Raw genomic sequence first — 27,182 nt, 5'->3', positions numbered from 1 at the left:
ATGATCCAGTGGGAAAAAAAAAACCTCTGTCAATAGGTACAAAACAAAAATTCTAAGTGATAAGAAATTACTTGTTATGGTTTAATTCCAACTTCTTATTTTTCTTTCTTAGAACATAAAATAATGTTGCACCTTATAATCAATAGTATCTTAGATTCAATTTAATATGACACTTAAAACTTTAAATGTGAGAAAAGGAAGACATCCTTTGAATTACGCTAGAGTTCATTTAAAAAAAAAAATCCTAAACAATACCAAAAGGAAAAGTTTAAAAATACAGTTGACCCTCCAACAAGACAGGCATGAGGGACACCAACCTCCCCACCCCCACCCCCTGCAACACAGTCAAAAATCTGAGTATAACTTCTGACTCGCCAAAAACTTTACTAATAGCCTACTATTGACCTGAAGCCTTACCAATAACATAAACATTTGATTAATACATATTTTGCATGTTATATGCATTATATACTATATTCTTACAATAAAGTAAACTAGAGAAAAGAAAATATTATTAAGAAAATCATAAGAGGGGTGACTCGGTGGTTCAGTAGGTTAAGTGTCCAACTCTTAGTTTTGGCTCAGGTTATGATCTCAGGGTTGTGAGATCGAGCCCCATATTAGGCTCAGTGTGGAGTCTGCTCAAGATTCTCCCTCCCTCTCAGCCCCTCCTCTGGCTCACATGCTCTCTCTCTCTCTCTAAAATAAATTTAAAAAAAAAGAAAAAAAATCATAAGAGAAAATACATTTACAGTATTGCAGTGTATTTTTTTTTTAAAGATTTTATTTATTTATGGGGCACCTGGGTGGCTCAGTCGTTAAGTGTCTGCCTTCAGCTCAGGTCATGATCCCAGGGTCCTGGGATCAAGCCCCACATCGGGCTCTCTGCTCAGCGGGGAGCCTGCTTCTCCCTCTCCCACTTCCCCTGCTTGTGTTCCCTCTTTCGCTGGGTCTCCCTCTGTCAAATAAATAAATAAAATCTTAAAAAAAAAAAGATTTTATTTATTTGAGAGAGAAAGAGAGAGCACAGGCAGGGGGAACAGCAGAGGGAGAGGGAGAAGCAGGCTCTCCGCTGAGCAGGGAGCACAATGTGGGGCTCGATCCCAGGACCCTGGGATCATGACCTTAGCCAAAGGCAGCCGCTTAACCGACTGAGCCACCCAGGCACCCCTGCAGTGTATTTATTGAAAAAAATCTGCATGTAAGTGGATCAGTGCAGTTCAAACCTATGTTGCTCAGCTGTATATGTCATTATGTCTAGAAAGCAAAGACACAGTGATAAATAATCCTTGGGTTAAAAAGTAAACTATAGGGCACCTGGGTGGCTCAGTCAGTTAAGCATCTGCCTTCAGCTCAGGTCATGATCCCAGGGTCCTGGGATCGAGTCCCACATCAGGCTCCCTGCTTGGCAAGGAGTCTGCTTCTCCCTCTACCCCTCCCCCTGCTTGTGTGCTTGCGCTCTCTCTCTCAAATAAATAAATAAAATCTTTAATAAAAAAAAAACTATAAACTATAGTAAAACAATAAAATAAAAGAAAAAATATCAAAATTTGAGGAATATAACATTTAAAAGGAAAGTTATAGTTTCAAATATATTTATTTATTCAAAAATAAGAGAAAATAAGAGACAGAAAACAAGCTAAGCATTTATTTGAAAAAGCATGTCATTGCTAACACAAAGAAGGCTAAAGAAAATACAAAGGAATAAGTCAATGAAAAACAGACCTGAAGAAAAAAAAGATTAACAAAACTAAAAGTTGGTTCCTAAATCTCTAGGAAGCCTGACTGAGAGAAAAGAGAGCTAGCTGTACGACAAAAACACAGAATCAGAGGAAATAACAGATACCACAAGGACTTAAAAATAAAATATTATAAGCAAATATATGGTAGTAAGTTTGAAAACCTAGACAAAGAATGCATTTCTAGAAAATAAAACACAAAAGTGCCAAACTGTCATAGGAAGAATCAGAAAATATGAATAGACCAATAACTATTTTAAATGTTAACAAGATAATCAGAGATTTACTCTTACTCTCTTCTCCTACATCTCTAAGCCTAGATAATTTTACAAGTAAATTCTGCCAAGTTTTCAAGGAACAGATATTCCCTGTTAGACAAGTTATTTCAGAAACCAGAAAAGGAGGGAAAGCTGCCAGTTTATTTTATGAGGCTAGAATAACCTTGATGTCATAAAGAGATGAGGCCCTCTTTACTTCTCAACACAGATTTGAAAATCCTAGATACAACATTAGATCTCCAAAGCCAATGGTGAATAATAATCGTGATCAAGAATGGCTGATCCCAGGAGCATAAGGATTGTTTAACAAAAAAAACCTATAAATGTAAATCATCTATTAATGGATTAAAGAGGAGGAAATCACATTTATTTCAGTAAAGTGAAGAAAAAGTACTTTATAAAATAGTTCTACATCCGGGGCGCCTGGATGGCTCTGTCAGTGAAGCGTCTGCCTTCAGCTCAGGTCATGATCCTGGGACCCTGGGATCAAGCCCTCCCTCTCCCACAGGCTGCTTCTCCCTCCCCCTCTGTCTGCCGCTCCCCCTGCTTGTGCACTCTCTCTCACTCTGTCAAATAAATAAATAAAATGTTAAAAAAATATATATATAAAGTTCTACATCTAATATTAAAAGCTCTCAACTAAGAGTTACAAGGAAATTCCCTACTTGATAAAAGCTACATACCAAAAAGCTATAGCAAACATCATACTTAATGAAGAAATTCATTCATTTCAGCAAATATTCATTAAGGGTCTACTATGTACCAATCATACTTTTACATGCTTGGGATATATCAATGAACAAAACAAAGATCCCCGCCTTCGTGTAACTTACATCTACTGGCGGGAGACAGATGGTAAATAATATATTTAATAAATAAATAAATTATATAGTATATTAGAAGGTGACAATTACTAAGGAAGAAGAAAATACAAAACAAAAACAAAAATGTTGAATTTGGTAAGAGGTATCAGGATGTGTGTTTATGTGTGTAGAGTATGTTTATTTTAAATAAGGTGGTCAAGAAGAGCCAAATTGAGAAGATAACACTAGAAGTATTCTCTTTAAGATCCCAAATATATCAAAGATCCTTACTATCATTGCTACTGTTTAACATGGTACAAGAGATCTTTATCAATGTTAAAATAAAAGAAAATACAAATTGGAATGATTAAAAGGAAGAAATAAAACTCACTATGCTCACATGATCATCTACACAGAAAACACAATAGAATAAACTGACAAATAGAACAAATGGAATTCAGCAAGTGAAGAACACTGTTGAGAGAGTTAACAAAAAAGTTGGGAGAAGATATTTACAACATAAAGCCAACAAAAGACTAATAGAGAATATAGAAGGAACTCCTAAAATTCAAAAAACAAAAACATCGAAAAAATTAGCAAAAAATATAAACAGAATTCACAGAAACTGAAATCCAAATGACTAACAATATCATGAGGTATTGGAACTCACTGAAAATCAGAGAAATGAAGAGTAAAACAATGGAATACTAAAATACATCCTCAGATTGGCAAAAGTTAGAAATTTGGTGAGAATGTATAACTCTCATGCATTACTGAACGAAGTAAAAACTAGCAGAGCCAGGGGTGCCTGGCTGGCTCAGTCAGCAGAGCATACAACTCTTGATCTCAGGGTGGTGAGTTCAAGACCCATGTTGGGGGTAAAGCTTACTTAAAATCAAAACAAAACAAACTAGCAGAGCGATTCTGGAAAGCAGTCTGAGAGTGCCTAAGGAAATTAAGTATGCATAGGCCCTATGATTCTGAAATCCCACCTATGCGTAGATTTCCCAGAAAAATCCCTTTATGGGTCCATGAAAAGATACATATAAGAATACTTTCAAATTGGAAGCAATCTAGCTGTCTACAAGTTGGTTTATGAGGTTTCTAGTTCCCCTAGAGATAGCAGGAGTCAAAAACTGAAATGCCTTGGGGCGCCTGGCTGGCTCAGTCGTTAAGCTCTGCCTTCGGCTCAGGTCATGATCCCAGGGTCCTGGGATGAGCCCCGCATCGGGCTCCCTGCTCCGCAGGAAGACTGCTTCTCCCTCTCTCACTCCCCCTGCTTGTGTTCCCTCTCTCGCTGTGCTCTGTCAAATAAATAAATAAAATCTTTAAAAAAAAAAACAAAAACTGAAATGCCTAGGGAACCAATGGACATCTTTAATGGGTAAAGCTGGCCATATAAAGAGGATAACCTCTACTCTGGCATTAGAAAACAGCGGGCAGGTGGGACTTGGGACAAGATTTCTTCAAATATTAAAACTCCATTATTGAAAATAACACCCTTATTTTATGTACCACTAAGAATGAAAAGATGCTGCCAATGATATGACACCACCATATTTTAGTAATACAAAAATGGGGCAAAAATGTGTATAGTGGTGAAATATGGTATTTCTCATTTTTCAGAGAGGCCATAAATCTGGGTTTTGATGTGAAATACAAAATACAATCATTTAAAGACAACGAAAGCTAAGGGTTTTGTTTTTTTTTTAATAAAGATTTTATTTATTTATTTATTTGAGAGGGAGAGAGAGCAAGAGCACAAGAGCAGGGGGAGGGAGAAGCAGACTCCCTGCTGAGCAGGGAGCCGACACTGGGCTTGATCCCAGGATGCTGGGATCAAGACCTGAGCTGAAGGCAGACGCTTAACTGACTGACCCACCCAGGTGCCCCAGAGGCTAATGTTTTGTTAATTAAAAAACTATGTTGGCCTGATTTCTCCAGGGCTCTGGAACTACCAGTTTCCAGACTTAGCTAGCTTCATCTAATTACTGGTTCTGATTCTCTATTTGCAGATTTTCAGTAATTCTCCTGGATCATGCTTTCAGAATCATTTAGGGCTGATTATTTCTTCACCTGAGTATAAACCTAGGTTCCAGAACTTTTTATTTTCTTTGGCAGTGGTTTTCAGATAAATGCCTGTGGAATAAAGTAAGGAAAGTGTGGGGGGAAACTTTTAAAAGAGTGGTATTTATGGGGTGCCTGGGTGGCTCAGTTGGTTAAGCGACTGCCTTCGGCTCAGGTCATCCTGGAGTCCCGGAATCGAGTCCTGCATCAGGCTCCCTGCTCAGCAGGGAGTCTGCTTCTCCCTCTGACCCTCCCCCCCCCATGCTCTCTCTCTATCTCTATCTCATTCTCTCTCTCAAATAAATAAATGAAATCTTTTTAAAAAAATAAAAGAGTGGTATTTAATCTTGTGGTTGAGGGCAGGCACAGACTTCGTCATCATTTCAGTTTCCTGGGCTCAATTTCTGCTCACTTAAACAGCACTGGAATCACAAAAAGAAGACAACTAATTATACTTATTCTTCATAAACATCCCCATCAGGCAGGACAATCACATACATCGCTAAAACAGCTTTGACTGGGTCTGTAATCAACCAACAACATCCCTTTCAAACTACTAGGTGGAACTACCAAATCTGTAAGCAAAACTGCACATTTTAAGTAGGAGTTGAGGAGCATCAGTAGGTAAAAATCACTACTTCATAAAAGGCTTTGATTGGATAGATCACTGATAGATTTCAAATCCAAGGTAGCAGTATTTCTCAAAGTGTGGTGGGACGCCCTCCAATTTCTGAATCACTTGAGGTGCACTGTCGAAATGCACGTTCACGAATCCCATTATATTAAAATTTCATAATCTGCATTCCAGCAAGCTCAATCTTCAGCCGACTATACTTACCCATAAAATCTGAGAAACGCTATCCTAATATATTCTATCCGAGTGGGCTTTACAATGCTACCTAATAACTGCACTTACAGTCATTCAGAGGACAACTTGGGCACCTCACAGGTTAGGAATACAGCTGCACTCGGTGTTACACACACTCCCCGCGCCCCATCTCACCAGGGGGAAAATTATTTCCATGTCCAGAAATATCCTTATTCACACTCTGCCTTCCATCACCTTTCCCACTCTAATCCGCTCTTTTTGGAGAAATTTCTGCTCTTTGCGCCCCCTTTCTCTGTCAGAGTCCCTCCACATGAACCAACCCCCAATCCGCCCCAGGCCGCCCTCACCCCAGACCACCCGGTGCCAGGGCTTCTCTTTCGCCTCAGGCCTCTCACTGCAGAGCTAGCGTCCGTTACCGGCTTCCTTCCGCTAATCGAGAACCCCCCCAACCCTCAACACGCCACAGTCACCCTTTTCCACCTCCAATCTCCTCTCCTCTTTGACTATGAGGCCTAGAAGGTACTCACCATTCCGGCCGTTGCTACTGTCACTGCTCTGGTTGCTAGGGCCCGCCGAGATCAGTGCGCGTGCGCACTTCTCGGAGCCCTCCGCGGATCCCACCCCCGGCAGCGGTCCTTTCTCTCCGCCCTCAGGGTGGCGCGTGCGGGGCATTGTGGGACCGCGCGGCGGCCGCCTCGGTCCTCCGGCCGATCGGCAGCTGGCGTCCCAGTAGCTGTCGTTCGCAGGATGCGAGAGCTTAACCGCGCAGAGTGGTCAGGAGATGCTTTCTACCGAAAGCAATTTCAGCTGATCTGCAGTGAGGTATCTGCCTAAAGTTTAAAACTTTAAAACCTCGCTATAAAAATTGTCTTTCGCATAAAATAACTTTAAAAATTCCCTTCTCTTGCAGATTGCCCCTCCGCATCCCCTCCACCTACTGTGATTCACCTGTAGTCTGACTGAAACTAAATTCAGCTGAATTTCCTTGGTTGCCTTCCCCCAACCCCTCAAGGGAGCCAGAGGCGAATTAAAGCATAAAATGCTGGTTTTATATAACCGAGATGTCTCCCTCTTCCCCTTCTCGTATTAAATTAGACAAAAATATTGAGTTGCTAGAGGTATGGATAAATGCGGATGCGTATATACACTGCTGTTTATAATTGACAGCCTTTCTGGAGAGCTGTTGGCAATCGTATTAAAAGCTTTAAAAACGTGTGCACCTCTGTGACCCAGCAGTTCCACTTCTAGGACTTCATCCTGAAGAAATAATCAGACAAGTGCACAGAGATTTATGTTCAAAGTTTTAATAGCAAAAAGAAAACCCAAATGTCAAGGAAAAAAAGAATTGGTATTATCAAACACCCAAACGATGAAATAATATACTTCCATTAAAAATGTTGCTGAAATGCATCTATTCACATGCAGTCATGATGTACTAATTTAAAATGCAAGTTACCAAACAAAATAGTTGGTATAATCTTCTTAAAAATGATATAGGGGTGCCTGGGTGGCTCAGTCCGTTAAGCCTCTTACTCTTGATTTTGGCTCAAGTCATGATCTGGGGTGCTGGAGCTCATCCTGGGCATGGAGCCTGCTTGGGATTCTCTCCCTCTCCCTCTCTCTCCCACTGCCCCTCCTCCCACTTGTGCACGAACTCTCTCTCTCTCTCTCTCAAATAAATAAATCTAAAAAATATATATACTGTACACACATTTATACATAACATATATCTAAAAGAATATTATGAGGGTCTAATGTTTGCTGCAGATTGAATTGTATCCCCCCCCATTCAAATTCGTATGTTGAAGCTCTAACTCTAATGTGACTGTATTTGGAAAAAAGGGCTGTTAAGGAGGTAATTTCAGTTAAATGAGGCCATAAGAGTGGGGCCCTAATCCAATATAACTGATGTCCTTATAAGAGGAATAGATATACTAGGAGTGGTGGTCACAGAGGAAAGGCCATCCAAGGACACAGTAAGAAGATGGTCATCTGCAAATCAACAAGAGAAGCCTCACCCAAAACTAACACTGTCAGCATCTTGATTTTGGAATTCCAGCCTCCAGTACTGTGAGGAAATAAATTTCTGTTGTTTAAGCTACCCAGTCTGTGGTATTCTGTTATGGCAGCCTGAGCAGACTAATACAGTGTTCATTTTGCTTCTCTATTTTCTGATTATTCTATTCTGCAATGTGGAAAAAAAAATATGTATATAAATATAAATATAAATATAAATATATATATATATATATATATATATTTTTTTTTTTTTTTTTTAAGATAGCCTCCACACCAGGCATGGAGGCCAACATGGGGCTTGAACTCACGACTCTGAGATCAAGACGTGAGCTGAGACCAAGAGTTTGACCCTTAGCCAACTAAGCTACCCAGGAGCCCCTGCAATGTGGATATTTTAAATTTTGAAATAACAAATTCCATTTTGAAAAAGGTAATTTTATCATATTTATTAAAAAACAGGAAAAACTAAATTGTTTATTAAAGAAAATTAAAATGGGTATTCATAGGGGTGCCTGGGTGGCTCAGTCAGTTAAGCATCTGCCTTCAACTCATGTCATGATCCTAGGGTCCTGGGATCAAGTCCCTCATTAGGGCTCCTTGTTCAGTGGGGAGCCTGCTTCTCCCTCTGCCTGCCACTCCCCTTGCTTGTGCTCTCTCTGACAAATAAATAAATAAATAAAATCTTTAAAAAAAATAAAAATTAAAAAAATAAAATGGGTATTCATAATATATCCAGCCTTTTTTCTTGTAGTGTTTTATTTTGTTTTGTTTCAGATCTCCACACCTCCACACCTCTCCAAACTAGAATTTATCCTGGCTGCCAAAATCTCCACCAGTTTTGTTGATGTGGCTGAAATGGGAATTTAATCCTTGAACATATCTTATAACCTAACAGAGTATGCCTTTTACTCAAAACTGTGGATTATGGGCACCTGGGTGGCTCAGTTGGTTAAGCAACTGCCTTCGGCTCAGGTCATGATCCCGGAGTCCTGGGATCGAGTCCCACATTGGGCTCCCGGCTCAGCAGGGAGCCTGCTTCTCCCTCTGACCCTCTCCCCTCTCATGCTGTTTCTCTCTCTCTCTCTCAAATAAATAAAATCTTTAAAAAACAAAACAAAACTGTGGATTATATCATAAGGCATTGGCATTAAAGATGAAATATCATTAGTAAATCAATTTTACCTTCATGCTTGCTCAGAGTGTTACTTTTACTTCCTCCTCATCATCGGAGGAGTAAATGACTATGAATGTCTTATTTACCTCAAAATAAACTATTTACCACTATATAAGCAGACATTTGCTGAGTTTCAAATTCTCAAAGGTTAAAAATATTCACACAGGAAAAGGAAGAATTATATAACGTGGATCCTTTGTTCTTTTAAGTCCTGCAAAATGGCAAAATAGATTTGAAAAGCTGTTCACCAGAGACTATGGCTTTGGATCTACTTGCTCTTTCTGCAGGCCTAGAAGAAAGTTGAGAGAAAGGTTAAAAAGATTATTGAAACAGTTTCCCCAAATACAGAAAATCTGGCAGACCCGTTGAAAAGTAAAAGTAAAATAGTGTGAAATGATAGCAACCAAATATGTTAAGGAATCTTTAATTTTCTAAACAAGAATATGGGTTGAATAAAAGAAAAAAAATGTCACATTTAACAGCTGATTAGAGATTGAGCAAAATAGCTAAAAGTTACATACCCTAAAATTTAAAAAAATGTAATAACTTAAAGCCTAAGAGAGTCATTAATCTTAAGGTTATTTATACAGTCAAAAGGTTTATCAGTTCAAATTAGAATGAGCATTGTAACAAATTTCAATAGTCAATTTCCCAGATTATTATTCTCATTATAGTTATTTGATAAAAACCCAATTTCCCCCCTCACTATGTTTTTGGTCTGTTTTTTAAAAAAAACATCTTTTAAAAATCTTACATGAATGGGGCACCTGGGTGGCTCAGTCAGTTAAACCTCTGCCTTCAGCTCAGGTCGTGATCCCAGGGTCCTGGGATAGGAGCCCCACAAAGGGTTCCCTGCTCAGCAGAGAACCTGCTTCTGCCCCTCCCCCTTGTGTTCTTGCTCTCTCTCTCTCAAATAAATAAATAAAATCTTAAAAAAAAAATCTTACATGAATAATCCAAAAATCAGGAGGTAATACATATGTATGTAGGTATATATATACATATGTATGTAAAGTATGACATATATACTTTCTTGTCGATGTTAAGAATTTGAAACATGGGGCGCCTGGGTGGCTCAGTCGTTAAGTGTCTGCCTTCAGCTCAGGTCATGATCCCAGGGTCCTGGGATCGAGCCCCACATCAGGCTCCCTGCTTGGCGGGAAGCCTGCTTCTCCCTCTCCCACTCCCCCTGCTTGTGTTTCCTCTCTCGCTGTGTCTCTCTCTCTCTCTCTCTGTTAATTAAATAAATAAAATCTTAAAAAAAAAAGAATTTGAAACATGTATTACATTTTAAAAATAATGTTAATTTGGGGGAGGGAAACCATTAATACTACAAATTAGGGTGACAACACTTCATCCTCTGCCAAGACCCCAAAATATAGTTCTGACAAGATCCACTGATCAACCAAAATCAAAGGCTGATAATTAATACTTTCATCTTTCCCTTCAATTATGTGGAAGAAAAAAACACTAAACTGAAACTAAATTATGAGAAGGCCAGAACTTTTAACATTTTCTAATTCCACACATATTTTTAAAGTTTAAAATCAAATCTCAGAACTTCAATTAAAATTATTTTAATATATTAAGGCTCATCCACAAAGTGCAATTAAAGTTTTGGTGAGGGTGGTGGAAAGTCAAAGGGATGAACTCTGTCTTTCCCTCAGATAATTACATTGTCTACTTGTGTAATTATCAACTTGGGAGGAGAACTGGAATGTGCCTATTTTAAAATATATTTTTGAAGCAAAGTGTGAAGGAAAGTTTTTTAAAGTACAGATACAGAGATAAAGGAACTGTAAAGAATCATTGTTTCTCAGTAATTGGTCGGCAGTTTTAAAGCAAGTATTTTAGGATTTCTAACTTTCTTTAAAGATCCTAGAACAGATGGCAACTAGAAAAAAAAAATCAAAACCTGATTAACAACAGAAAGGATTCTATGACTTCAGTCTACCACAAATTAGCCTCTGCATCATCTTGTTAGAATTCACTCCAGCCTCTATTATGAGAAAGTTATCATAGCCCAGTGGCTCCTCATCATAAAACCAAGGACCTATATTCATGTATTCACCCCTGTTCAAAACAGTTTTGAACCTCTGGGACACATAATAGCAAACTAATTATCATACACCAGTTTTTAAAAACCTTTGGAAGTACAGGTAACAGGGAGGGTAGGTGGGAAGGGTGGGTAAATGACAGATTGAAAACTGGTTTTCGGGGCGCCTGGGTGGCTGTCATTGAGCGTCTGCCTTTGGCTCAGGTCATTATTCCGGGGTCCTGAGATCAAGCCCAGCGTCCGGCTCCCTGCTCGGCAGGAAGCCCACTTCTCCCTCTCCCACTCCCCGCTGCTTGTGTTCCCTCTCTCGCTGTCTCTCTCTCTGTCAAATAAATAAATAAAATCTTTTAAAAAAAAAAAAAGAAAGAAAGAAAACTGGTTTTCACTTAGCAATTACCTTGAGTTCAAGCTCAAACAAACCAACCATGGAGAAACATGGATAGTAACCAAAGTTACAGGCTCCGATGAACTTGAAGCAAATATTCTTACTTCTTTTAAAAGCTTGCAGATGCCCGCGAGAAGTCCAGATTTCAGTCAGCACTTGTTAAAAATATTCAACCTATCCCTTAATTCATTCTGTGCATACTCTAAACTTAACTGTCTAGTTTGTTAGACTTTACCCTAGATGCAAGTGCAAAAACTCCAAGATCTTCTTCCAAGACTCAATCTGAGCAACAGCATGAGCTTTGAGCTGTCCACCTCCCAAAACAGGCACTCCCAACACGGGATCCAGTGATACAGAGAAAAAAGGGCTGTAAGGGGCATCTATTCTGTGGCCAGCGTTAGGGTAGCTTAAAAGAGTGAAATCCGTCTTCCCATGCTCTGTGAGGTGCTTCACAGCTAGGTCCGCATAAACAGAACTCTTCCAATGCCTGTCATCCTCTCCAACTATGACAAGGAAATGGGCATTGGCTTTTTCAAGGGGGATACGGCTTTCCCGGTAGGCTGGGTCCAAGGGGTCCGCCAGTGCTTCTTTAACATCGTAAACCCCTGAATCCATGGCAGAGATTTTGTCTAGGTTGAAAGGCAGTCCCGGCAGGATGAATCTACCACATGTAAGGGCAGTAGTTGTGTTAGAGATGCAGCCATTGATGCTCACAACTGCAGCTATATTTGGGAGAAAGCTAGCCATGGAAAATGCCAACTCGGCCCCTTTGCCAGAACCAATCACTCCAATGTTTGGACCTTTAACCTAGAGATTGAAGAATGAGAAGACAAACAAGGAGAGAGAGAGAGAAAGAAAAAGCATGATTGTTAATGGCGTCGCAAAGCCCTCAATAAAGAAAAAACATTTATGTATTTATCAGATGGCTTATTTATTCATTTATTTATCCATTCATTTATTCATTCAACAGGTATTTGTTATAGATGTTTTCCAGCCCATTAGTACCACTTTCTTTATTCACTCTCTCCTGGACCTAAGGAGTTAATTTTAAATACATTTCTCTCTACAATCCCACTCACCTTTGGGTGACTTTGCACAAATTTAGCTGCCTCCTCAAAGTAATCTAAATTTAAGTACTTCCTGATTGGAGGTAGATCTTCATAGCCAAAAAATGGCAAAGCCAAAGTAGCAAAACCTTGACAAGCCAGGAGACTAGCTCGAGATTCATTTAATCCTCCATCACCAAATATATCAATCAAACCAGGAAAAGGACCGTCTCCTATAAACCAGCAAAGAGGATTAATCTGGGATTAGATGACAGGACATTTAATGGACTATGATACCTCGCTAATATTTTCTAAAGCAAATTCTAATTGTATAATTTATATTTAAAAAATTATTTTTTAACTTTAAAATTTTTTTAATCTTTTTTTTCTGTTTTAAAACATTCACCTATTTGCCTTGGGAAAAAAAACATCTGTTTTGGCTGAAATAGGTTTATTGTTGTGGTTGAAATAGATACGTGTTTCGGCTATTTTGAAGCTATAAATATAAGAATGTTTTTATCTTTTTTTCCTATGAGAAAATCACTCGGAAATGGGAAAAAATATGAAAATTTGCACCAAAGATATGGAAAATGTTTTGGTTTGAAGTGTAAATCCTAATTAATCTAAGCAAATAGTTCTGGCAGTCTTGGAGTTATGAAAGTATAATACCTCATTAAAAAAATCCAACTCTAAAGGGCCCTTTGAGTTCTCATTGAGCTTAAGAAACAAAGTCACCAAAACCCCTAAATAAACAAAGCTTACACTATTTTAAAGGTCTAATGATGGTGTAATATAAATGAACAACATGTGCGGTGTAGGGGTCAAGGACAGCCTGCCCCTAGATTAACCACTTTGGTATATAATGATTATTTTGAGTTTGAAGGAATTCAGGGGAGTTCCCCTCAGAATATGCCACTTTGGCATGTGGATTATTTTGAGCTGAAGGCAATTGAGACCCTGCAGGTTCAAGAGAAACTTTTGCCCTCCCTTAATGACATGGAAAAATCTAAGTTGGGGGTCTTTCTCAGAATGAGGGTTATTACCAGAGATAAATTTTATCTGAGTGCCATCTATATGGCAGGGCAAAAATCTAATTTCCAAACATCTGCTCTTCTTACTGCCCTGTGAATTGCATTCCTTCCCTTCGAAGTCCTAGACCCCTAACCTTTTCTCCTTAGTTCAGGATGACATATATACCTCGTTTTGCCTGACTGTCTTTGGAATTTCCATGTCTGTGGATTCCCCATACATACAAAATTAAATTTCATTTTCTCCTCTTAATCCGTCTCATGTCAACTTGATTCTTAATCCAGCTAGAAGGACCTTGAAGGGGACAGTAAATTCTTGCTCCCTCACAGTGGAAAGGGAGTAAAATGTCAAACTATTTCCTTCTAATGTTGATGTTATTTCTCTTTCAACATTCCCATTGTTCACCATTCCAAGAGAAGAATGTCTCAGCTAATTGCCTCCTAGTATTTTTCAGATATATTCTTCTGTGTTATTCCAATAAAAGTCTCAGATAAATCTATAAAAATGGATTAAGAGGCAAGACCATTAGAACCTAAACCAAACTAAGAGATCTAAAATTCCAGTGCCAAAGGCCGTTTCTAAATTTTCAAATCTAGAAACAAGTTAAGGTACATCTAGCCACCAAATTGGAAGCCAGGGTGTATATATCAAGGTAGTGATTTTTACAGGGTGGTTTTCTTAACATTCAGATATCTTGGCATATCTTGATCTGCTCTTTTTAAAATTAGATAAATCTCAAGCATCTCTGGATTCAAGATTACTTTCAGAAAGCCTAAAGCAAACCATGAAAAAGACATAACACACAGATCCTCAAATTATTCCAGCAATAGATTTTTCCAACCACAGGTCTACCACATTAAAATAACTGAGAATTTGTTTATTTTGTTTCAATTCAGTAACTAGATCCCCAGTATGTAAATTTGCTAGTACCTTATAGGCTCTAAAAAAAAAAAAAAAGCCCACCCACCCTCAACAATGAAAATGTTTTAAATCTCTCATTTAAAAGATTCTTAGTTGGTCCTGAGGATCCTGAGAGTGAGAGTAGAAAATAAGCCAGACTATTTTGTTGTTTGTTTTTTTAATAAAAACCTCACTATTTCACTCATTCACTCAGCCCGTTTGTGGTCAGTGTGGCTCTCAAAGAATTTGACTACACCCTGATTTTAGCACCATCTAGCTGTGTGATTTGGTTAAAACACTTTAGGCCTCAGTTTTCTCATCTATAAAGAAATTGTTCTTTGATCTATGAAATGAGCAACAGAACAGTTTCTTCATCATGATGAAGGTCTCCAAGGAATCAGAGTATGTCAGAATTAACTACAAAAAGATCATCTGTATCCTAACGTAAAACCAGTATAAAAAAAAGTGAACAATACATGTAATAGGACTTCAGTTATGTTGGAGCTTGAACGGATACCAGTGAAAGATTTGTATCCACTATTCTCGTCATTTTTACAAGAAATAACTGAAAAAGTCAAATTACCACAAAGCTCTGCCTACTAGAGAGGCAAACAAATACTTCATGCTAGAAACTATAGCAAAGATGCTCGCAAGGAAAAGCATCGGCAGCACTAGGAGTTTAAAGAGGGCGGCAGCTGGCAGAAAAGAGGTACCCGAGCAGATTAAATCTACATCCCAGTCACCATTTAGGAGAATGACTGTCCCACCTGGTGTCTAGGGCGACAAAATAAAGGAATTAAGGCGCCCGCTTTGTTTTCAGAAGATAAATTAGCCAGCAAAGCAAGTCAGCTTTCATAAATCGACTTCCTAAATCCATGCAAAGCCCTCTGCGGAAAAGACCTCACGCACCCGGGGGCAGCAAGAAGACGCCCCGCAGGCGGCCGGCCTGCAGCCGAGCACGGCGCAGCTCAGGGCTGGAGAACCAACCAGCGCTGCACCTGGGCGGAGGCCAGCGCCGGGCCCAGCGACACTGCCGGCTGCCGCGGCGCGTGGTGGACGGTCACCTCCACTTTGAGGGGGCTTTTCATCACGCCCCTCGGCATCTGGTTGAAGCAGGGATCCTCTGAGCCGACCGGCGTGAGGCTCCACAGGAGCCCCAAGGGCTCCACGCCCGTGAAGTCGCCGCCCAGAGCAGCCGGGTCCCTGGCCAGGTCCAAGCCCCCGCGGCCGTCCGCCTCGCAGTGGGCCAGCGAGTGGAAGAGGCGGCCTCGGTAGCTGACGGCCGACGCTCGCAGGGTCACCCGCTCCCTCGGGCGTAAGCCTTCCACTTTAATGTCCAGGAGCTCGTCGGCCAGCCCCGTCGTAGGCGTGACGGTCAGGGTCGCAGCCTTCTGGAAGAGAAGGGCCGATGTGGACATCGACCTCCGGAGTGGGAGGGGGATCGCGGGGGTTCTGAGCACGGCCTGGGCAGCCTTCCACATGGCCCCGGGATCTTCGCGGTTCCGGGGAAAGACACGCGGCCGCGCGGCGGCCGGAGGCAGAGTCAGACGTCCCCGCCCGCAGGGCAGGCGGGGGCCGGGCCGGGCGGGGCGGGGCGGGGCGGGGCGGGGCGAGCCGGGCGGGGCCGGGCGGGGCGGGGCCCAGCGGGGCATCCTCGGGTCCGGAGGGCAGTAGGGCCCCCGGCTGGTCCCTGGGGCGCCACTCAGCAAAAGGCTGCAAGAAGAGGCGACTTTTAGGAGGGCCCGGGGTCGGTTATGCTTTTGGGGTCCCTGTAGTGGGACCGCTTAGAAGAGGCAGGAGCTCATGCCCTGCCTACCGCTCGACGCGGTGAGAGAGAGGTTACTGATCTGACAGAATGCTGGCGGGTCTCTTTCTTTAAAGTCCCTCCCTGGCCACCAGGGGTCACAATTCCCTAAACCTAGTTGAAGGAAGCTACGTGTAATAGGCTTCTGCCAAATTCCTTCCTTGAAGTTATTTTTGCCTGGGATTAAGAAAGACTGCCAAGGTTAAAGTTTAAACGTTTTAGATGAGGCAGCACTACAGATGTATACACTATGGAAATAATTTTTATTGTCTTGGGGCCTGGCACAAGTATTAAAAATGTGTTTTTATATGCAGAAAAAAATTACATCATGACTTCCCCCCCCACAAGAAAAAGTCATGGGACTCACAAAATAAAACCATATTTTTTACATTCAAACAAATATTTGTATGTACATGCACATAAAATGGTTCTGGAAGGGTATACTTCAAGTTGATAACTGTAATTAGCCCTAGGAGAAGGCTGGAATAGGGTAATAAATTAAGAGGGTTAAATTTAATCTGTGACCGTCATGTCCAACCTCAGAATGCAAGTACAAGTCCAAAGTTCTGGAATCCAGCACCTCTGAGAATCTCAGAGTTGAAAGGCACCTGAAAGGCACTTAGTCCCTCTCTCTTAGGATCTTTCAAGTTGGAATCCTCACTTAGATTTTGTAGGATCCATTACTTCTCTGTAATGAAATTTAAATGTTATGTTTTTTAAAAGACAAATTTTTTAAATGCTTCACCCGGATTATCTAATTTAATCACAACAACCCAGAGAGGTAGTTTCTATTATCATCACTATTATTATCCCCATTTTATAGATGAAGAAATAGAGGCTTAGAAAGGTTAATAACTTACCCCTGGTCACATGGCTAATAAGTAGTGGAGCCTGGAATTTATATCTACCTCAGAGGAATCATTGAGGATACTACCATTTACATCACTTAATGTTTCTTAGCATGACAACCTTTGGAAGAAATTAATTGCTAAGCTTTGCTTTTATTTTATGAATGCTGTAAAGTTTGTGTAACTGATTAGATTTCCTTCTTTGCATAAGCCATTGGAAAGCATATGACTGAATGAGTGGCCCAGTCAAGGCAAGTATATAGGACTTCATAATAAGCGCTATTGTGCTTATTGTGCTTATTATTATAAATGAGAAGCCTCATTTCTGGCTTCATTTCATGGATACCTTTTCTCTTCCTGCCTTCCTTCTTAGTCACAATTACCATATTTTAGGTAGCTTTTCAACAACCTGAAACTTTAGGTAGCTTTTCAACAACCTGAAATTCCTTTTGAAATCTTAGAAACAGGTGGCCATATATAGAGTTAACTCTGAGGGGAAAATGACCAAATATCTTTAGTCAGTGTAGGGCATTTCTAGGCTATTTTATCAGTAAGGAAATCAAGGTGGAGAGCTGTCCCTATACCTAGAAATTTAGTACCTGGAGATGGTTAGTTGTCATCCTTATGCTTAGCTTCTGGAGCTACCTTTTGGCTCTCACATCTCTCATACCCCCAGCCATGTTCCTTATAACTTTTTCCTGTGATTCCCCATCCCAAAGGCATCTGTAGCAGGACCACCTGGCAGTGAGTTAAAACAGAGGCTCCAAGAATTCACGTCATAGTAAATTATTATACTACATAATGAATAACTACACTCAACACATATTTTTAGCAATTGGTCAAAGTTAAGTTACCTCTAAGGAATCTTTCTTTTCATTAGTTAAGAACTAATGGGCAGTTGTTTGGATAGACTGAAACTGGTGAAAGATTTTGTATGTGCCCAGCAAACCATGTGATGTGTCTCAGGAAAATTTTCTTGCACTCAGGGAGGACCCTCTGCTCTGGTCTCTTATGAATCTAGACAGTGCTCAGTACATTGCAATGAGTTGAAGCAGACTGATCCCAGTACTTCCCAGTAGGAAGGCAATAGGAACAGATGATGCTGGGAGGAAGTCTAATTTGGCAAGTATATATGACATCCAAGGATTAAGGCCGTGGCCCACACGGTAGTCTTAAAAATCTGTTGTATCGGGGGGCACCTGGGTGGCTCAGTCGTTAAGCATCTGCCTTCGGCTCAGGTCATGGTCCCAGGTGCCTGGCATCGAGCCCCACATTGGGCTCCCTGCTTGGCGGGAGGCCTGCTTCTCCCTCTCCCACTCCCCCTGCTTGTGTTCCCTCTCTCACTGTCTCTCTGTCAAATAAATAAATAAAATCTTTTAAAAAAAAAATCTGTTGTATCGGGGTGCCTGGGTGGTGTGGTCGGTTAGGCATCTGACTCTTGGTTTTGACTGAGGTCATGATCTCAGGGTTGTGGGATCAAGCCCTGCATCAGGCTCCATGCTGGGTGAGGAGTCTGCTTGGGATTCTCTCTCCCTCTCCCTCTGCCCCTCCTCTATCTTTCTTTCTCAGATTAATAAAGAAATCCTTCAAAAATTGGTTATAGGGGTGCCTGGGTGGCTGTCGGTTAAGCGTCTGCCTTCGGCTCAGGTCATGATCTCAGGGTCTTGGGATTGAGCTCCATGTTGGGCTCCCTGCTCACCAGGGAGTCTGTTTCTCCCTCTCCCTCTGCCCCTCGCCCCTTATGCTCCCTCTCTCTCAAATAAATTCTTTTAAAAAATTGGTTAAATCAGTATATCAATACAGTTTTGCTTACAATAAATTTTGCTGTAAAGAATTCAGCTTTACTTTGTAAAGTTATCCTTTATAAATGTTGAATTTTGTAAATGATACATTATCAGTAAGGAAGAAATTGAGGTTTCATTCGTAGAAAAAAAGCAAAGCTTTGCATTCATAAAATAAAAGCAAAGCTTAGCATATGAAAAATATCAATGCCCCCAATCTTCAGAGTGGGGTTCCGAGACAAGTCTTGAATACACATTCAGGAACGTGTACTGGCAAGAAAGAAGCAGAGTCCATTCCTTAAGGGATTCAAGTGGGTATGTTCCCAAGGTTCAGACATGGTCAGTTAGGGTCCAAAGGGGATATGGAACTCTCAGCAATACAGAAGCTCAGTCTTCACAACCAGAACACAGGTCAAAGCTAGGCCAGCAATTGAGAGTTGGGTAGGCACTTCTTACATTTCTCCTATTTCAGGTTAAGATGGATCCTATGGATAAAATCAGGGTTAAGCCTATATGGTAGGTAAAGTTCAGGGGAGAGAGGGGTGGCAGTGAAGAAAGGAGGGTTGCAAAGCCTTGGAATCCAATAGGACCTGACAAGGAGCTGAGATAATTATTTTGTTACCAAAAGTCCCCTATGTGCTTTGGAAAACCCAACACATGTTGTATGAATTAGATTTTTATTAATAGTATCTGGTCTATGATTACAATGTTATATTTTGCTGGACTGGACAGATTTTTTACCATTGAGATGTTTATGGAAGAAAGTTTGAATTTGCTGCCAGGCATCCACCTGTGCCCTTGATTGAGCCTTTGGCTCACCTCCATGGAATATTGGCTGGTGTAACACTGTATGTACAGAAGCTCTACAAGGAGGAAAATAAGCTGGTTCAATACAATGACCAGTTCCTGGGTAGTAGATTATCTGGGGTCTGTCTTTCCCATGGGCTTGTAACCGTTCAGAGGCTATTTGAGCATAGAAGTCACTCCTCCAGTTATGATCATCCATGCCAACAAGAAACAGGAAGGGCCCCTGGGCCCTTTCCAGTGGAATAATACTTGGGTGATTGCGTTCCTCCAGTGGATTGTCCCAAACATCCAGAAAATTCCAAAGTCCTGATTCATTAATTGTACATCTTCCTATGTCACTGCCAAGACTGGGAACAATCATATCCTTGTAATGCAGAGCAACTATTGTGTTGGCCACACAGGAATTGATAAGTACCGTGGCAGTGATGCCTTTCAAGAAAGAGGCCATGGAGAGACACAGGTCACCTCCTTTGGAGAAGCCAAGAAGTCCAACATTAGGGCCTTTCACCTGAAGAAGAGAAACAGAACAAGCTTAGAATTTGTAAGTGGAGGACATAAATGGTGATTTTATATTCTCTAGGTAGCTTTCTTAAATTTCATTTGCTTTCTTTCCTTATGCAACAATCCACAAAGCTCAACTGTCTTCTAATAAGCAAATCAATTGATTTCTTAGTATACAGGCCTTCCACTAATATTTATGGTGACTGGGTCAAGAGTACACACAGAGACCCATACACCCCATACCTAAATATTTAAACGTTATAAATCAAATGAACAAACTCTTCAAATATATTCTTTTTTCCCACCTTGATAAATATACCTCCATAACAGAAAATTTGAAAGCTTGGGAATCCCTGAAGTTCTGTACTGGAATGTGGCCTGGGGGAGAGCTAGCCCCAGTCCTTGGTCCCTGGTCCACCTTCCTTCTTTTCCCATCCCCAGTTCCATCATGTACTTTAAGGGGCCTCTCACACATGTATGTGGACACCCCAGCCTACATGGTGAAGGCCTAGGTGTATTCACATTGATAGACCAGAGAAGCCTGGAAGCAGGATTAGTGCTATTTGGCAAAGAATTCTGGGGTTCCATATCACAAGGGCATGGTGTGTGTGTGTGTGCGTGTGTGTGTAAGGCACATGAATTCCAGGTGGATACATTCCCTGGGTCCCTTGGATTCCTCACCCTGTGGGCAGGGATGCAGCCTAAAGGCAGGCCAGAATGTGGCCATCTAAAACAAAAGGTCCAGGACAGAAGCCCCTCTTGCCTAGGTCTAAGGGCACAACTGAGTATATACTGGTCTCTTCTTTTTCCCTGGGGCCTTATCTCCTCTAATAAACCAATAATCACAGTTCAAGATCATCTAGGTTGTAGCAGCTCTGCTAAGAGACCATTCCCTGAATTCTGGCAGTGTTAGACTATCCTATAGAACTTATAGAACATTTTATTACTTAACATTAGAATATTTGGGTTTCTTTAAGTCTAGATAGTTGCAGAGTATGTATTCCATTTATAATCAGACCAAATGTTTTGATTATTTTTTTCAGTCTCAGATAAGAACTCTCTATAAAAACATAATACCATTATCACATTTAACAAAATTAATGATTCCTTAGTATCATCAAATACAGTCCCTATTCAAATGTCCTAAAAATGTCTCTTAATAGTCAAATGTTTTCCTCTATACATTTACATTAGCCTTATAAGTGAGAAAAACTGAATCTCAGAGAAAGCAGTTGCCTTGTTCAGGATTATAAGGCCATGTGGTGGTAGATGGAGAACCAGCATTTAAGGTTAGTAACATTTTAGTAGAGTGCTTTGAATTATGGTCAAGAATTAAAGGGAAATAAACAGATGAGTCTTAAGAGATTGGAGAGAAATGGGTAGAAATGAAAATAATAATCCTAGTAACTTTTGAAGGAACTTTGGTGTTCATGACATATTTCTAGCCCCTGGTGTCCTGGGAAGGTTTTTGAATCCAGTCCTGTGTCTGCTCTATCCCCTCTCCTCTGCATTCAGGCAAACACTAGAACCCACCTTTGGATGCTGCAGCATGAAGTCCACGGCTTCTTCAAAGTACTCCAGGTGCATATCATCCAAATATTCAGGGAGGTCTTCAAATCCGAAATAAGCCAAAGCAAGCACAGCAAAACCATGTCCAGCCAGGAGGCTGGCCCTGTATTCACAAAGGCCACCACCACTTCCAAACAGATCGATGATCCCAGGGAAGGGTCCTGCACCTAGAAAGCACCACAAATCATAAGGAGCTTTAGATTCTCAAAAGACAATCTCGAGTTTCAGATATTGGCAGTCAGCAAAGAGAAGTTTCTGAAGCAGGGAAGGTTGGGGGTGGGGGAGTGAGTGGAAAAAGGATCCTTTTTTAAAAAATTTTCCTTTTTTCTTCTTTTAGTAACCTTCAGGGAGAAGGGAGGGGGAACAAAATTATTTATTTTCTCCAGAATTTTTCACATATTTTCATATATATACATATATATATATATATATATGGTATATGTATGGTAGTGTATATATACACACCATATATATATTTATACCAAATTAGAAATAGCACATGATGAAATGTACATTTCCCACAAAATTTTCCTCAAAAAAAAAATCTATTTGAGAATACTTTGAGAGCTGTAAAATGTTCTACATACATAAGGGTTTATTAGATGTACTCCGCGTGTCCTTGCACTCTCTGCTCCAGCCTTAAATAACACCATCCCTAAATGTGCTATTCTCTTTGGCTCCTGAAAGTGGTATACACTAGTCCCTTCCCCTCTCTAGTTTTTATGATCTGGTTGACCCCTCAGTTTTCAAACCTAAATTTAGATCTCCCTTCCCAGAAGAATTCCCAGATCTCCCCCAAGGCTGAGTTGAGTCAGATAGCCTTTTATATGTTCCCACCAGCACCCTGGGCCTCTCCTTCTCCCTATCACAGCACTTGCCACATCTATAAGTGCAAGTATAGTTACCTGGGTCCTTTATTAGGCTGTAAGTACAGTGAGGACCATGTCTGACTTTGCTATCTATTCCATCCCAGTATGTAGCATGGTCCTTGACTTAATATGTATTTGTTAAATGATTGAACTCTTCTACATTATTTACAAAAGCCTTTGAGACAGAAAACAATTTTTAAATGGACCACATAGTAGACACTGAAATAGTTAACAGAAGATTGACTTGACTGGGATATCAGATACCGTGATGGGTGGTGAAAGGTTTTTTTGGGGGGAGATTCTTTTTAAATGTTTTTTTTTTAAGCTTTTATTTATTTGAGAGAGTGAGCAAGCGCTCACGTGAGGGAACAGGGGAAGGGGCAGACGGAGAGGAAGAGAATCTCAGGCAGGCGCCCTGCTAAGTGCAGAGCCCGAGACAGGGCTCCCTCCATCCCAGGACCCTGAGATCACGACCTGACCTGAAATCCAAGAGGTGGTCACTTAACTAACTGAGCCACTCAGGTGCCCCTGGGGGAGATTCTTACTGAATCAGTCGGTATGATTTATTGAGCTCCTACTATATCCCTGGGCAAGCCTCTAGGAATATAGATATACAGAGATGTGTTAAATCTGATCGCAGCCGCAGGAGTTCACAGTTGAGTGTGCAGCCACTAGTTAAGGTTGGGAATTGCTGACGAGCTGTAAGAATAAAGCAGGGCCTCTTGTTTTGGAGAATGACAGAATTGTTTAGGGATTCTGTGAGATGTGGCAACTCCAGCATTTCTATATAGGAGGGGTTTCAACCAGGAATTTGGTTGTAAAAGTTGGGTCAAGGGTCTTGTTTCCAGGCCCCTTTTACCTAGTAAGCACCTTTTTACTTAGACCAGGGTTTCTCAATCTCAGCACTGTAGACATTTTGAGTAAGATATTTCTTTGTTGTGTGGGCTGCCCTGTGCATTGTGAACGTTTAGCAACATCTCTGGCCTCTACTCACTAGATGCCAATAACACCCCCCGCCCCCACCCTTCAGTTGTGAGAACCAAAAATGTCTCCAGATATTGCCAAATGTCCCCTGGGGTGGGGGAAAATCAACCGAGATTAAGAATCACTGCCAGGGATGCCTGGGTGGCTCCCTCGGTTAAGGGTCTGCCTTCAGCTCAGGTCATGATCCCAGGGTCCTGCTCAGCAGGGAGCCTGCTTCTCCCTCTGCCCTTCCCCCCTGCTTGTGCCCACTCTCTCTCTCAAAAATAAATAAAATCTTAAAAACACAAACAAAAAGAATCACTGACAGACTGTTTATGATGGGAGAAGGTGACCATCAGTTTGCTTTTTAGGATAATGGGGCACTGCCTCTATCTGTGGGTTTTAGCTTCCTTGGAAGTTTCATGTGAAAAGAGGCAAAGCAGCGTAAGTCATTACTTAATACTGGTATCTGACACAGCCGCCTGGCGGGCACTTGAAATAAATGCACTTTTTAGCATACAGCTAAGGAGTTCCGGTAGTGACTCTAGGAAGTGCCATGAAACTTAGAGGAAAAACGTCTATCCAGAATCCATGATAGGCTCTGGAGTGCGGGGATGAGCTTAGGAAAGTTCCACAACCACGTGGTTCCCCCCCCGCCCCCCCCCCGCCATGCAAGAGGCTGCCCAGGGTCCCGGGACTCCTCCACCCGGTTCTCCAGAACAGCCTGGGACCCGGGGCGCTCACCTGGGGGCAGGAAGAGCGTGGCGCGCACCCGGCCCGCGCGCACCGGCTCCCGCCGCACGCCCGGCCGCAGGAAGTCGCGCTCGTGCACCGCCCGGCCCAGGACGCGCCCGGCGTCCGGCTCGTGGCCGTCGAGCACCTCCAGCTCCACGGCGAAGGGCGTCTGCACGTCCCGCTTCACAAATCGCACCAGGGGTTTCTCGGGCTCCAGGGCCCAGAGCAGCCCCATGGGCTCGAGCCCCGTGAAGCTGCCGCCCAGCGCGGGCGCGCGCGCCAGGTCCAGGAGGCCGCCGGCGTCGGCTTGGTACCGCGCGTGGGCCCGGAAGAGCGTGCCCTTCTCGTCGCGCAGGGACGCGCGCAGCGTGACGGGCTGTCGCGGGGCCAGGCCGCGCACGGCGATGCGCACGGGCTCGTCCCAGCTGCAGCGGCCCGCGGGCTGCAGGATAACCGTCGCCGCCATCTCGATTTCTGCGGAACAGGGGAGTCAGCCCTCCTCGGTCAAGTGTCCAGCCAGGCGCCTTTCCACCTTCCTGGGAAGCAATCGCAGTTGGAACCTTTGCGCTTCTTCTTTTGGACTCACGTGAGACACTCTAAGCCGCTGTGTGAGGTCTCCTAGTGTTTGTGCAAATCCACTAGCGTCTGATCGGAAGAAAGTAGCTGCTAAAATAAGAGTTCATTATTAATTGTGCAATCCAGCGCAGTGAGTGTGAAATAGAGGTACAAAGACGGCTGAGATTGGGAAAGATACTGGCAGTTCCAAGAATCTGGAGGTCGATAAAGCATCCCAGGTGATTGTAATTCAGATGATCAGTGGGGAAACAGCCTAATCCTTCCCTTGCCTCAATCCTTTACCGAGCCGTTTCCCTAAAAGCTAAGGGTACCAAGGGTGGCTTTCAGAGCAGGTAGATGTTTATGGAGTGAGATCTACCTGAGTTCCAGTCTGATCCTGCTCAATAGCCTGGTGATCCTTAGCAAGATATGTAATTAAGTCTCTGAATCCAGTCTCCTTGTCTGTAAAAGGCATATTGTGATGATTACATGGGCTAATATAGTTAAAACACCGCACTGATAAAACTATATAGCAGGTGCTTAGTAAGAGTTTTGCTTTTCTTAAGACTTATTATTTTTATTATTTGAGAGAGAGAGAGAGCACAAGCAGGGGAAATGGCAAGCAGAGGGAGAAGGAGGCTTCCCAACTAGCAGGGAGCCCGATGCCCGATGTGGGGCTCCATGCGGGGCTAGATCCCAGAACGCTGGGATCACGACCCTAGCCAAAGGCAGACGCCTAACCACTGTGCCACCCAGGTGCCCCAAGAGTTTTGCTTTTCAATTCACAAATCTGGTCACTGGCAGTGTCAGTGTTGTTGTGTCAGAGTTCTGGCAGGAAACAAGTGGCACTTTCCAATTGGGTAATTTGTGGAGAGTTTCATAAAGGGACTATTTACAAAGGCATTGGCAAGGTCAAAAAACAAACAAGGTTGGGTGCAGAACCTTGGACCCTGAAGGCTCAAGGGCAGAGGGCTGCCTGGCAGGAGGCTGGTAGCCATGGTGGTGTGGTAGGAGGAGTGGGGAGGGAATAAATACCTTGACCTCACTCTCCTCTTGCCCTTCACATTTTTGCCAGTGCCTTTCTTTAGCTGAACCTGACCATTCAGCTCAGCCTACTTGGTTACACAACAAGGTGGATGGAACACACAGAAGATGCCCAGCAAGTGGAAACTCAATACATATTTTTAAAAACTGAACAAAAAGAAGCCAGACTAGGTCCCAGATCTCAGAATTTCAGTGAGCTTTGACAGCTCTACCTCCTGAAGTAACTGCTGTTGGGTATTTAAAATACCTGTTGTGTAAAGTGTTGCAGGCTGGGGCGCCTGGGTGGCCCAGTCGGTTAAGCATCTGCCTTCGGCTCCGGTCATGATCCCAGGGTCCTGGGATTGAGCCCTGGGTTGGGCTCTCTGCTCAGCGGGAAGTTTACTTCTCCCTCTCCCTCTTCGTGCTCTCTCTCTCAAATAAATAAATAAAATCTTTTAAAAAATAAAGTGTTGCAGGCTGTGCTCAATCTAGGAACACTCAGCTTACAAAGAATTTACCTGGGCTGCAGCAGCCACCAGCACAGTTGACATCTGCCCTCAGGGGCGCCTGGGTGACTTAACAGGTTAAGTGTCTGACTCTTGATTTCAGCTCAGGTCATGATCTCAGGGTCATGAGATCGACCCACACATCAGGCTCCGTGCTGGGTGTGGAGCCTGCTTGAGATTCTCCCTCTCCCTCTGCTGCCCGCCCAAAGAAAGAGAAAGAGAAGAAGAAAGAAAAGAAAAAGGAAATTTAAAAAATGATATCTGCACTCAGATTTCAGAAAGGCAAAGAAAAAGGTGGCGTCTCCCTCTCCCTTCCCTGATACCTAGGTTGCTGTGAAGAGGCACAGAAATGGCACATGAGGGAAAAGCAGCTAAGAGGGAGGCCTTGGGTCCTGGGATCGAGCCCCACGTTGGGCTCCCTGCTCAGTGGGGAGCCTGCTTCTCCCTCTTCCTCTGCCATTCCCCTGCTTGTGCGTGCTCTCTTCTATGTCTCTGTCAAATGGATGAATAAAATCTTAAAAAAAAAAAAAAAAAAAGGGAGGAGAGGCTGGGCCATTCAAAATGCCTTCCTGTGGGGAATTCTGCACTTAGGAACTCTATGGAAGAAATAGGTACTTTAGAGGCCAACTGCCGGGGTGGGTTGCCCATAATCTGAAAAAGAATCAGTTGCTATAAGAAAGGGGGGTGGCTTCATACAAATTCTAATGTTTGTCTAGTGACTTGATGAAGTAGCTGTACCTTAAAACCCAGATATGTAGCATACTATCTCCAATATTAAACATAAAAATTAATTTTTGTGTCCCTATTTTAGGGGTAGGGACTTTATGGGTAACATTTGCCTGATATAGAATCTCTCTGGTTACCCCCAGATAATTACACTCCCAGAAAGGGTTCTG

General features: G+C 42.3%; 3 protein-coding genes across 5 annotated transcripts in view; all 3 read right to left on the bottom strand.

Moving 5' to 3' along the window:
* The window catches only part of DNAL1 (dynein axonemal light chain 1), a 40,862-nt gene extending 34,525 nt beyond the window's left edge, over window positions 1–6,337 (bottom strand). Inside the window, exon 1 of the mRNA XM_032405530.1 lies at window positions 6,244–6,337. Within this exon, the coding sequence (XP_032261421.1) occupies window positions 6,244–6,246 (3 nt within the window). The 5' untranslated portion in view covers window positions 6,247–6,337. The remainder of the gene's footprint in view (window positions 1–6,243) is intronic.
* Window positions 6,338–8,793: 2,456 nt separating this feature from the next.
* LOC116633143 (acyl-coenzyme A thioesterase 1-like) lies at window positions 8,794–15,894 on the bottom strand. 3 transcript variants are annotated; one of them, XR_004299576.1, is made up of 3 exons: window positions 15,093–15,894; window positions 11,363–12,157; window positions 8,794–9,198 (listed from the first exon to the last, which is right to left on the bottom strand). XR_004299576.1 is itself a non-coding variant. In XM_032405528.1 (3 exons), the coding sequence occupies exons 1-2, from the start codon at window positions 15,804–15,806 to the stop codon at window positions 11,582–11,584; spliced, it is 993 nt and encodes a 330-aa protein (XP_032261419.1). In that variant the 5' UTR covers window positions 15,807–15,894; the 3' UTR covers window positions 8,794–9,198; window positions 11,363–11,581. The 3 variants fall into 3 exon arrangements, 1 of the variants encoding a protein (XP_032261419.1); XR_004299575.1 differs by having other exon boundaries at window positions 15,235–15,894; XM_032405528.1 differs by having other exon boundaries at window positions 15,390–15,894.
* A 3,092-nt stretch (window positions 15,895–18,986) lies between these two features.
* ACOT6 (acyl-CoA thioesterase 6) lies at window positions 18,987–25,362 on the bottom strand. Its single transcript, XM_032405527.1, has 3 exons — window positions 24,212–25,362; window positions 21,600–21,802; window positions 18,987–20,073 (listed from the first exon to the last, which is right to left on the bottom strand). The coding sequence occupies exons 1-3, from the start codon at window positions 24,666–24,668 to the stop codon at window positions 19,468–19,470; spliced, it is 1,266 nt and encodes a 421-aa protein (XP_032261418.1). The 5' UTR covers window positions 24,669–25,362; the 3' UTR covers window positions 18,987–19,467.
* Between the last annotated feature and the right edge of the window lie 1,820 nt (window positions 25,363–27,182).

This window comes from Phoca vitulina, unplaced genomic scaffold (assembly GCF_004348235.1).
Source record: "Phoca vitulina isolate PV1807 unplaced genomic scaffold, GSC_HSeal_1.0 scaffold7, whole genome shotgun sequence".
Classification (NCBI taxonomy): Eukaryota; Metazoa; Chordata; class Mammalia; order Carnivora; family Phocidae; genus Phoca; species Phoca vitulina.
This window is presented reverse-complemented; position numbering and strand designations above follow the sequence as displayed.